At 42.3% G+C, this 12702-nt stretch overlaps 2 protein-coding genes across 4 annotated transcripts in view; one reads left to right on the top strand and one right to left on the bottom strand.

The window, feature by feature from the left end:
• Window positions 1–96: 96 nt before the first annotated feature.
• Window positions 97–7461, bottom strand: ubxn6 (UBX domain protein 6). The gene is made up of 12 exons (XM_018728309.2): window positions 7133–7461; window positions 6163–6261; window positions 5236–5390; window positions 4745–4812; window positions 3422–3550; window positions 3137–3234; window positions 2923–2998; window positions 2747–2831; window positions 2138–2357; window positions 1876–2006; window positions 1418–1566; window positions 97–1066 (listed from the first exon to the last, which is right to left on the bottom strand). The coding sequence occupies exons 1-12, from the start codon at window positions 7243–7245 to the stop codon at window positions 941–943; spliced, it is 1449 nt and encodes a 482-aa protein (XP_018583825.1). The 5' UTR covers window positions 7246–7461; the 3' UTR covers window positions 97–940.
• Window positions 7462–10247: 2786 nt separating this feature from the next.
• The window catches only part of ap3d1 (adaptor related protein complex 3 subunit delta 1), a 31983-nt gene continuing 29528 nt past the window's right edge, over window positions 10248–12702 (top strand). For all 3 annotated transcript variants that reach the window (XM_018728295.2, XM_018728296.2, XM_018728294.2), the window contains exon 1: window positions 10248–10599. In XM_018728295.2, the coding sequence (XP_018583811.2) occupies window positions 10504–10599 (96 nt within the window). In that variant the 5' untranslated portion in view covers window positions 10248–10503. The remainder of the gene's footprint in view (window positions 10600–12702) is intronic.

Genomic DNA, 12702 nt, shown 5'->3' with positions numbered 1-12702 from the left:
TTCAGTAAATTGAAATCAAAATTTCAGATGATGGAACATGAATGACAAGGACAGTCTGAAAGATGGTAGAGGCCAAAACCAAATTAAAGTGCTTACTGGGTAAAAATATATAATGTATACAGTATATCAATAAGTAGGAAATGTATATCAGCTGTCAACTATTCATCCTGAAATCAGAGACTTCAAGTGGCTTTATAACAAATTTTAATTAACTATTGAAATTTGCCATAATGATGATTTATGCATTTACTTTTCTCTTAAAATGCTTACTGTGATATTCTCAATGAATGTTGCCAAATACTTCCACCTGAAATCAGATCTCTGGAGACCAAGAATAAACTGTATAAACAATATATAACTTGTAACTGCAGCAAAATTACCTTCAGCAGCCATGCTTACAAGTATGTTTTCTATTCAACATGAATTCCATGAGGTTAAACTGCCAAGCAGGAACAGGACAATACATGCATGTTCACCCATCCCAGCTATAAAAAAAAAACCAACCCATCACCCTGAAGCCCGCACTGATTCCTACTTATTACATCATAGTTTTTATCCATTGCCTTCATTTCAAAGATAAATTTAAAAGTAGTTTTGTCTGCAGTCTGTTTCAGTGCTTTAGGAAGGATGCTCAGTGGGTGTGTAGTGTATCATTGCTGACTGATGATAATCTTTTGATTAACACCATGAGGACTGGATCACATACATCCAGACAACACTCCCTGCCTCAGCAGCACAGAGCCATACTTGTGAGAGCTCCACTAGAAGTATCCCACTCAGCTGTACTACATTCGTGTGTAATTGGAAACACTGGATGCGGTTATTTTCTTTCTGCTGTTTGACTCCATTGTATTTGCCTCAACAGTGAAGTTACTGAACCCTAGACACTGAGGCAGTATTAACTTCCACAACAGGGGGCTATAAAAAAAAATGTGTCTGCTCAAACTAGGTTCTTGATGTTTTCCAGTAGCTCCGGCTTAAGGAGCGAAGGGCTCGGTCCTCCAGCTGCTGCAATGTCTGCCTGCACTGCTGCATCCCAGGAAAGTGACAGCAGAGCTGCTGGGACCTGTGCAAAACAACTTTTTCAGATTTTAAATGCTCAGTGATCAAGACTGTCAAGCAATAAGCACAGATCTGTGGCCTTAAACATTTCAAGTTTTCTTCAGTGGCTACCAAGATGCAAAAACAGCACTGGTCTAGCACTAAACCGTTTCATTCTTCAAGGATTCCAACTGGTATCTGACTTGTGGTCTCCCACTTTGTAAACGGCATCATTCCGTTGTTTCCAATGACAAAGTCGAAGCCCACAAGTTCAGATCAGATCAGATGACGCATGCAGATCATGATGTATTTAGTTGCCCTTGACTGGGACGCTCAATTGGTATTACATTTGTCAACAGTCAAGAACCAAGCTCACCAAGCTGCACTCGTTGAAGGCCACCTCCTCATCGTCCTTCAGTTTCTGTCCACCTGGAGCCACTAGTTCAAATGGCTGCCAACCATCCACAAGGGACTCGCGCACAAACTTGTACAGTGCTGCAACACGTTCCCTTGCCAAGAATGTTCCTGCACGACATATACATGACTATTTTAATGACTTTCAAGAAGCGTCCACCACTCCTTCTGAACTCTCGACTTCAAAGCAATATTACAGCTGATACCCAACTGCACATCTTGTTTTGAGATGGACTCAGAAAAGTTCAGCTCTTCATGAAACTAATTCACCTTTTAAGAACAAAGGCTAAAGAAGATCTTTCGTCTCTCTATCTGTTACAGAAATACTGTTAAAGTTTTAAGGAACATGTTAAGCAGCTCCATGTTGGTGTCTCTATAAATCTCTCGCCAAACTATGAAGGAGATGCAGCAGATTCAGACCTTGAAGCAAGTTTTCATCTGGCAACCGCACCCTCAGCAGGGTGTAGTTGTACTTCCTTCTCTCTCGTTGCTCCTCACGTTCCCTCATTGCCTTCGTCCGAAGCATAGCATTCCTCTCGACTGCTTCTGTCCTGAACACACAGAACCACCATTTACATACCAAAGCAAACACACTCTTCAAAAATTCAACTTCAAGCTGAGGGAACTTGTTTCTCAAAGGTTCTTTAGCTGTGAAATGGCACGCAGCACTTTGCCTCTGTACCTGAGCTGCTGTTCCTTCTTCAGCTCCTCCGCAGTCAGATTGTAGAAGTCCAAGGGCAGCTCAAAGTGTGTGGCGTGGGGAGAGGACCGGAAAGCCTGTGGCTGGCGGTCAAGCTGTGGCCTAAGGGGCTCTCCTTTCTGGAGTCTGTCTTTCATTTCCTTCAGCTGCTCCAGCTGGTTAGAGTCCTGCTCTGCTAACACCAGGAACTCCTCCTTGTCCTCTGGAAGAAGGACACACAAAACAAGTGCACAGATCCACAAAATACTCATCAACCTGCTCTCATTGAGGGCCAGCTCTGCATCAGCCTCCTACGACCACCAGCAGAAATCACACAGAAACACTATGACGGTCCATGCTGACCATCATAAAGATGCTTACAATTTATTATCCATTCACTCATAATAAGGAATGGAATTAAACTTTTACAAAGCAGAGAACTTCAATCAATTTATTTCATACAAACTGCCCTGAACATGCCATAGGTGCGTGCCTTGGGCTATGTGTCTAAATCACAAAACTGGGATTACAGTGAAGCACAAGACCAAAAGAACATGCACACATGCATTCGATAAACAAGCAAAATGAAATTGTGTGTTCAGGCTTGCTTACCCTTTCCCTCCACTTGAAGAACAGTGAACTCAAATCCTGCGGCTTGCAGGAACTCCCGAGATCCCTCCAAGCAGCTTACTTTCTCCTGGCAAGAAAGATGTGGCCATAAATGGGAGATATGACGAGTAGGAGCTCACACTCGCTGTGCAGCCTCTATTCCTCTGTTTAACTCTCACCTGGAAGACCTTGTTGCTTACTTTAATCTTCCTGTATTTCTCTTCTGTGGGGTTCTTACAAATGTTGTCCACATACCTGCCCACAGGAGACGATATACACAGAGCACATAACTCAGTAGCCCCGAAAGCAGGAGGGAAGTGGCTGAGCCATAGCGGCACTTTCTTCTTTTCTTCTCTTAAAAACACCAATTGTTCATATTTTGCACTTTTCTACCTGCTGATGATGTCTACTGCAGCCTTAACTTTCTCTCTGTCCTTGTTGAAGGTATGAATCATCATAATAGAGGCTTCCAGGGGGTCCTTCTCAAAATGCTGTTATAGAGAGAATAGCAAAAATGAATTATTTAAATTACTTGATGAGGAAGTTATTATTAATTTCTATTAATATTTGATGGTACTACTGTTCAGGAAACAACTTTCTTCCAGGCAAAAACTCCCGAAATTATTGAAAGTCAAAAAGAGCACATGCAGTTTTTGTACACTTGAAAGAGTTACTTACCATGAGAATAGCTTCTTTAATACGAACCTCCCTCTCACTCTTTGTTAAGACAGCCCCAGTAAGAGGGCAAATGAAATACACCCCAGATACTGAGAAACAGGCTGAGTCTTTAACTGGCACATTGGAGCCCTGGAGCAAAGAAATAATAAACCTCATTGTATTTCTCAGTTAAGGGCACTTTTTTGCACTTCTCACCCAGAGTGATCTCCTCAGTGGATATCAGTCTGGATCTAATGTCATTCCATTGAGTTGACTACCCTTCTTGCAATGCCAGAAACACTACAGTCAGGTAGATCCGCCTCCCTCTGCTCTGCCCTCATTCTTATAAAATTCTCTGCAGCATTTTACACGCTCAACCACAGCATCCTGCTTTTCTCACCAGAACAGCTTAGAATCAAATAATGATTATTGAAATGATGTGATTCTTACCTTTCAGGTGGTTTTTTGTGGTTCCTTGTTCCTGTCCGAACCTCTAGACAGACCGAACCTCACGCTGCTATTGCTGCAGCTTCAACAGGTCTTTCACAGAACTCCATGCTTGGCCCTTTACTCTTCCCCATCTTTAGCTAAGTTATCGCTCAACTTCTACCATTGCTATGCAGATCTCTCTCTCTCGCACGCGCACACGCACACACACACAAACACACACACATGCGCGCTCTTCCTCTCCTTTTCCCCAATTGACAGATATATCCTCCTGGATCACAGCATGCTTCTCCAATATTTGTGCATCACAACACACTCTGCACCCCAATACCTACAGGACCTGATCACTCGAACCATAGCAAGAGTGTTGTGCTCCTCTGCCTCAGATTGCTTAATGACCCCAGTGACAAGGAATCCAAAACTGAAAGTCTGCAAGTTCTTGGTTCAAGCTTCAGTGTGGTGAAATGTGCTCCCTCTGTCCCTCAAAAGGCTGAATCCCTCTCAGCATTCAAGAAGTGTCTCAAAAACTATTTCTTTCAGACATACTTCTCTCCTGATTTCCAAATAGTGACATAATTTTGCATCATGCCATCTGTCATGATTATCTTTGTATTTCCTGTTACACTCAACTCTATAGGCAGCTACTCAAGCAATGTGTGCTGGCAAAAACAATATCAGAGAAACAGACTGTTCTTCAATAATTGTGTCATTATCTTAAGATTTTCATTTCTTTTCAAATGCCCCTTTGCTTACCCTGAATTGTATGTCACTTTTGAGAGAAGCACCAGCTAATGAATATAAATGTAATGCACTGGTCAATGAGAGTAGTTATCAGTGTATGGAGTTCCAAGTGAGATGAGCCTTTCTAGTAATGCATAATGTGTTTATCCAACTTACCTCTATTGTTGTTGCTGGTTTTTGATCTGCTACTATTGCTGCAGCTTCAGCCTCCAATTCTTTTCTCACTGAAAGATTGGAGACACAGACCATGCTAAAATCAGATATGGTGGTAAACAGTGGATGGTTTTAATCAGTACAGTCAAAATTACAAAACAGTTAAAAAAAAAAAAAAAAAAAAAAAAAAAAAAGTGAATGCACCAAGGCAGAGTGTCCATACTCGTCCATACTGTGTCCACGTGCTGGACATAAATTTCACCTATTTATACAACTGTTCAAGTTTTACTGAAACAATTCAAGGTAAGTGTTTTTATCAAGGGTTCCACAGCTGGAAGGAAGATTCAGATCTGTGACCTGATCAGACTACTACCCCACTTTAATTTTTTCGAGTCAGAATACTGGATGTCAGCAGATACACTGACACACGAGGCTTATATACAGTGCCTTGACCTCGTTCCTGGTAAATGTGGTATGCATCTCGTGCTTCTCACCCTGACTACGGATGGCATCCTGTGAGGTCTGAGGTCGTGGCCGATGCTGTTGCTCTATCCTGGCCAGAGCTGCAGCACCTGCCCTCTGTGCTCCTTCCGTAGGTGCTTGGCGAGGCTTGGCTGGGGCATTGCTGGGCACCGGCAGGCTTTTGGTGCTGCAGGAACGAAGAACTAGTGAGGTATGCAATGGAACACCACTCAAAGCATATGATGATGATCATGATGGCAAAGGTCCTGTAAGGACATCAAGGCACCTCAGTGTACAGACGTTAGGCATAAGGCTCAGCAGTAGAGCAGTGTGTCACTGCATTGGATAATCAACCCAGAGCCACAGCAACAGTGACAGACAGAGTCCCAACACTAGTCTAGTGTGGTACACAAAGGATTTCCAATGACTTAAGGCATGTTGCCACAACAGTCTGCTCGGCTAATGTCATCTGGAAATGACTGCTATCCTTCACCACACGTAAAACAAGTTTCAAGTTTCAAGTTTATTGTCATAGATACAAGTACCATGTACATCATATGCATCATGAAAATCTTCCTGAATGCTTCTCCACAGACTATGCAAGGACAATTGAAATACTGCACAAACAAAACAATGACAAACAAAACAGTGTCAATCAATGACAGTAAATAACAATAGCAGCAATGACAGCATAACAATAAATAATAGAGTAGTAACAATAACAGTCAGAGAACTCAGAAGGAGAGAATGAGAATGCTTAAAGTGACACTGAGTGTAATTTACCAATGTGCTTAGGTGGAGCAGTCCAACTCTAGTTACAAAGCGAAAACGTTCGTGGCGTTTTACACAGAGCTGAGCGAGTTAAAATCAACAGACACAGTGAGTGAGTCCATCCCGTTATCTGCACAATTTGTCTGGATAAATACTGAACCAACTTATGTAAGCTCGTTTTTTTTTACCTGTTGTCCTCGTTCAGTTTCTTCCCAGGTCCTGCCTGCTTGAACTTCATGTCTTTCTTTATATCTTCGAAAAATTTCTTCATGTCTGTTGTTTCCCAGCTGTGACGAGAGAGTGGAAACGAATGGACTGTTTACAACTGACAGGCAAATCGGAAACAGGAAGTCAGCTGACTGGAAACACGTCAAATGTTAATTTCCGGTACACGTCTCGTCAAAGTTGCCTATTTGAAAGTGGTATCGACCCCTTGCGTTCCAGCGGCAGATCTACAACAGACACTTGGAAAAACCACTCTAGTCACCGGCCGACTGTAAAACCATTCTGTGGTTACAGCAGTTGGTCTTTCTGCGTCTTTTGTGTCTCGGAAATCACATTTTATAGTGTATAATTACAGACAGCTATTGAGATACACCCCTGATGAGTAGGTTGCCTTCTTGCTATTGTTGAGAAGAATAAAACATACGTAAGTGCTGGTGAAAAAAATACTGGCAGGAATATAGCATTCATGATTTATCTTTACTTATTCCGGTTGTTTATTGAAAGTGTTTTATTCCTTTTTCCCCGTTTTTGTCGTTATGTATATAAAATTTGACCAGTTCAGGTTAAGCTCGGTCCGTGCGTGCCTGAGACTGAGCTTAACCTGAACTGGTCAAATTTTATATACATATATTGTATACATTCATACAATACCGAATACCGCGTGTTACCAGTGCAGTTCATGGTACTGTTTTTCTGCAGATAAAGGTGACATCCGAGGCAAAGCACTCTTCTTTCCGTCGTTCTGTGTTTATTTTTAGCTATTGACAAAAAGACTATAAATATTTTAATCTGTATCATGTATTAATTTGATTGTGCCGTAACAGTACAGCGCTTCGCCGGGAAATAAAAGATTACAAGCATGACATTAACAAGATGACCGAATTAAAAACGCAGCCTTTCTGGCTAAGCTGGGAAAAAAAAGCAAACGTGTACCGAGAGAAACGCGACTGTCGCCCGTCCTCGTGACGCCGCCCGCGAACGCGCAGATGTTTCCATTCCGACGCGAGCCGAAGCACAGTGCAGCGCGGGAACATTTCACTCCACATCAGGGCAGCCTGTGACGAGAAGTGCACTAGTTCTTTTAACACATCATTTTCGGCTTTTTGAAATTCTCTCTATATTATTTTTTTTATAAACTCAAATGTTGAATTTATTTTAAAGAGCTCAAAACGTTGTAAAAATCCACACCCTGATTTGTTCCTTGTGGTTTCACACAAATCATTTATGACCCCATGAAGCTGGCCAGGAAAGACCCGACTAAAGATAAATATACATGATAAATGCGCTTTTTTGTGAAAGTAGCCTTGAAACCATTCAACATTTATTTTGGTTACGTGCCCAGGCAAAAACTCTTTGGACTGAACTCTCAAAAAACACACATATTGATATTAATTCTAAGAAAATGGATGCAATTATGATAAACCGAGGCCATTGGAAATAATAAAAACATATTTTGTAACTGACTTCATTATACTGTACGTTATTAAATGCACAAAGTAAAATGGTCAGGGAAGAGTTTTGCCTTTGAGGCTTTAGATGTAAAGGCTTATTTACAAGTAAATTCAAGCTGCAATAATATGAAAGGGCCATACCTTGTTTTTGTTTACTCTCTTTCATCTTTTTTCCCCATAATATGTGTTTATGTTGTAGTATGTAGCCCTGATATTCTTCTTTTCACTTTTTGCTATGGCAGTGGAATTATACACATACTCTTGTTTGTATTGTTTCCTCTGCTATTGTTGTTTTTGTTGCTTGAATTAAAAAAACTTTAATGGAGTTTGTTTCTTACGTTTTTGCATTTTCTCCTAATCGCATATGGATATTTCGCTGCTTAAATACAGATGTTTATCAAATGTTGTCAAGAGTCCTGCTGTTTGGTTCTACACCCATCCAGTTACAAGTGTGCTTCTCTAACAGCTTTGGTACATGCTGTGTTGAACTGTAACCACATCATCATTACTGTGATGGTTACACCTTAGCTGCCAAGAGGCACTAATGGCTTTCATAGACTGAAATGTCACAGAAGCTCAAGGGCATCTGGGAGCAACACAGGATAGTTCCGGTGTGTCTTGAACAGGGCTGGTCGGGTGTTCCGTCAAACTGCCCCAGGCCTCAGTCTGCGGAATAACAATCGGTAGTTCATGTTTCTGGAACTCTCAGGAGGTTCTTTTTAAGGATGGGGCAAAACTTTTTAGGTGGTTTTGGTGGTACTTTTTAGGTATGTGGAGGCCCAGAAGTTTATATTTCTCTTCCTGAGACCTTTTTTGTTTTCCTCAGCTGCAAACTGGTGTTGTTGCATATTGTTTTTAGAATTAGCACTCCCTTTGTTTTTACTAAGGTGCTCAATTACTCAACACCGTCCATCACACTGCAGAGATGAGCACTTTATGAAAATAATTAATTTGAATTTATCCCTAACATTGGCACAATGCTAGATACAGTATTATAATCTGCTTACAAGTGCCGTGTATAATGTGACTAACTAACTCACATTCACACACTCAAAAACTCACTGGAAACAGTGTATAGGTAGTCCCCAGACTACGAACACGTTCCGTTCCTAAGTCTGCCTTTAAGTTAAATTTGTATACAAGTCAGATAATTTCAGATTTCATCAGGACAGAGCCTTTACATGCTGTTATTTTTCTTCTTCCTTTAAGATTGTCCAAATTGTTGACCAACTGTAGTCTAACGCTTTTCCAATATTTGTTGGTGTTTCACTTTTTTTTCTTATCGCTTTATTATTTCCAGTTTAGTTTCAGTTGTGATTGTTTTTCTTGGATGCATCACCATCATTTGTATCACATGTACGCTTTGGTGCCATGGTTATAAGGGTAAAAACAAGAAAAATTAAAGCCAAATACAGTAACACACGAGACACTTAACAGCAACATGATCCGACTGAAAAGAACAAAGTCTTTGTCCTACCTCGGACCCACAGGCCAACGAACCACTGCAGATGCACAATGTTTTGATGAGAGCTGCAAAGTAGTGCCTGTTTGTTATTACAAACCATTGTATGTAACTCAGGGGGTGTGGTGGTGCAGTGGGTTGGACCACGGTCCTGCTCTCCGGTGGGTCTGGGGTTCGAGTCCTGCTTGGGGTGCCTTGTGATGGACTGGGATCCTGTCCTGGGTGTGTCCCCTCCCCCTCCGACCTTATGCCCTGCATTGCTGGGTAGGCTCTGGTTCCCCGTGACCCTGTATGGGACAAGTGGTTCTGAAAATGTATGTGTGTGTATGTAACTCCAGTTTTTAGTATAATAGGCTTTACTGGGGGATGGTTTGTAACTACGGGTTGTATGTAAGTCAGATGTTCGTAACCCGGGGACTGCCTGTATTTATAATATGGGAGGAAACCAGAGGACCTTGAAACTCTACACAGACTGAACCGGACTTGAACCCACATCCAAGGAACTGTGAGGCAGCAGCGCTGGCAGCTCTTTATACCTAAGGAATAACCCTTTACACGATTAATTTTTATTTAAATTAAAATACCCGCTTTCTTGCACGTAGTTTACGTATTGCACAGTCCAATAATTGTAACTTCAATAATACTTATAAAAATCACACGTGCAGCACACTTAGTTTACTGGACCTAGTTTTAATAAATAATGAAACTGTCCAGAAGAGAGCGGTCAGTCCAGGACACATGTACAAGCAACGTATAAGTCACCTAGTAATAATTTATAATGATGTACACACTCGATCAACACCACACCTGTCTTTCCAAATGACAAATTATATACTGGTGAAAAAAATTAAATTTTAGGATGTCGGCCTAAACAAAAGAGGTAGAAGGGTATTAGACTATAGTCTAGATTAAAGAAATCAAATGTTCCTGAATTTCACAACCTGCAGGAGCACCGCAGGAAGCCTCGGCACACTGGAGCAGTGATAACAAATAATGTTACAGAGGTAACGCGGTACACAGTCCTTCCTCCTAGCGCACTACTCTCACACATCCTTCCAACTAGCGTAACCCAACACGCTACTACGGAAACGAAAGGAAGTGAAAATGTCGTGTTCGGACACTCTACCAGTGACACGCTCAGTCAGCTGACCGGCCGCCATTTTGTCAGCCATTTCCTCGCTGCGTCCGCGGCTGACTATCGCGCCCGCGCCGCGCCCGCTCATAGAGTCCCGCATCCGGCCTCCTGTCCTCCGCGCTCGCCGAGACAAGAGAGCCCCGGCTGAGGACGTCGCGGTGCCGACACCGTCCAGCGGGCCGCCTTCTCCCCTGCTACTCCCGCGCACAGCAGCTCGAGCTCGGGACGCTGCGCTCATCCAGCTGCCACCACCACCATGGCTCTCAAGATAGTTAAAGGGAGCATCGATAGGATGTTCGATAAAAACCTGCAGGACCTCGTACGTGGCATCAGGAACCACAAAGAAGACGAGGTACCGTTCCGCCGCCGTGCGAACCGCTAGCGCCGGGTCACTCTTGCCGCCACGTTCACACATGATGTGTCGCGCGGAAGCTAAGCACAGAGCAGGAGCGCGTACGGTACAGCCTGAGAGTCAGTGTGTGTGTATCACTGGATGTGGATGGGCACGAAGGCGCTGCCGATCTGCTACCTGTCCATCTACCTTTCTGTAACCAGCTAGTAGTAGCGGTCTTTGTTACCTAACAGTAACAGCGGCGGTTATTCATACTGACCACATGATCTGTCTGGGTAAACACAACAGAGCTAGCTGTCGGTTATGTATCGACTTTGCGACCGCTTAAGTTACCGTTAGCTCACTCTCAGGTTTACCACCAGCCAGCTGCTGGCACACAGTGGGTTTTGCTGTGGTTGACCAGTTGGAAGTTCTTTAGCTGGCACAGCACTAGTTTAATCTCCGTTAACTGACTGATCATCTTTCAGGCACCAGGGACTGTTGTGTTTGCTTAGTTAAAGCACGACTTACTCCCATTCACCGGCTAGCTAGCTGAGGCTTAGCTGTCCTTTACCTAACTAGTTTAGTTATCGCTCATTGGGTGACTACTTGCTGACGTAAGCATCATCTACTCACCATCCGTTTCTGCGTCTTAAAACTACCTGTTTTGGTAAAGTTAATGAAATAAAACCTTGTAAAGTGTCCGTGTCGGTTGGTTACACACAGTGACTGGGATTCGGAGTCACTGACTTGAGTGCAGTGGATACTGGTGGTCAGTATCATATGGGCACCGTCTGGTAAGTTGGTTTGGGGAAAAGCATTACCTGGCTGATGATGATAATAATAATAATAATAATAATAATAACAATAATAGCAATTTTCCCAAAGGCAACTAACAGTTCACCATGAAGTGCTGACCCACACAATACCATAATAAGAATTATTTAACACATATGACATATACATGACAATATTTAACACACATATAACACCGTAACAATATTTTTTTAGTGCTATTATAACAAGTAAATACACCTATTCCTCACATAATGGTCTTAATTTATACAGTGAAATCACCCCCTTAGGTGAATTTCCATTGTGAGCGGTTTTATTGCCATTATTTCTTCTGGTAAAAATTGGTTCCTGCTGGGAAAATGTCATCTAAATTTAATAAAAATAAACACACACACATCTCATCTGAAACCGCTTGTCCCATACGGGGTCGCGGGAAGCCGGAGCCTAACCCGGCAACACAGGGCGCAAGGTTGGAGGGGGAGGTGACACACCCAGGACGGGACGCCAGTTGGTCGCAAGGCACCGCAAGCGGGACTCGAACCCCTGACCCACTGGAGAGCAGGACCCGGCCAAATCTACTGTGCTTAATTGAAAAAAAATACAAATGTATTTTTATGCATGGCAAAGATAACTAATATTTTGATCAAAGTTATTTTTACTTTGTCTCATTCATTTGTCCTCAATAAACACTTGTTCAGGGTAGTGCAGGTTCAGAGTCAGTCCAAGAAATATAGGGTGTGAGATAGGCTATGCTGTGGATGGAGATATTGTCATAATTTGACTCATGGATGTTTCTTTTGAGCATTATGGGCAGTTTTTCCTAGAGGTGTTGTATTGCGTTACCAATGAATGTTTGTATTTACCTTGATTTACTTCAGCAGTGTTTCTCTGCTATATAAAAGGGTAAATAATTGTATGTAGCTTAACATTGTAAGTTTGTTTTGGAGAAAAGTGTCAGCAAAATGGGTAATAAGAGCATTAAATCAGCTATTTCACTTAAACATGTTTAACTGGTGGATTGTGACCAGAGGACATAGTCAATGTGACAGAAGTAGGAAATAAATACAGTGGTTTCTTATGGAAGAAGCATAGTGTCCATGTTCCTTGCAATGTGAATAATTTAATAATAGGCAATGTATAAAATATTTGCTGTGGAACTCAAATGACCATGTAACAGCAAAAGTGCTGCTGTACTCAGCGATAAGCTTCTGTGGAAAAAGGGTTCAGCTGGTAGTGTAGTGGTTAGATCTGCTGCGTTTGGACCCAAAGGTCATAGGTTCTACTTCCATCTCCAGCTGTAGTACCCTTGAGCAAGGTACTTACCCTAAG

This window comes from Scleropages formosus, chromosome 9, assembly GCF_900964775.1.
Source record: "Scleropages formosus chromosome 9, fSclFor1.1, whole genome shotgun sequence".
Classification (NCBI taxonomy): domain Eukaryota; kingdom Metazoa; phylum Chordata; class Actinopteri; order Osteoglossiformes; family Osteoglossidae; genus Scleropages; species Scleropages formosus.
Note: the sequence above shows the minus strand (reverse complement) of the source record. Positions and strands in the feature narration are given on the sequence as shown.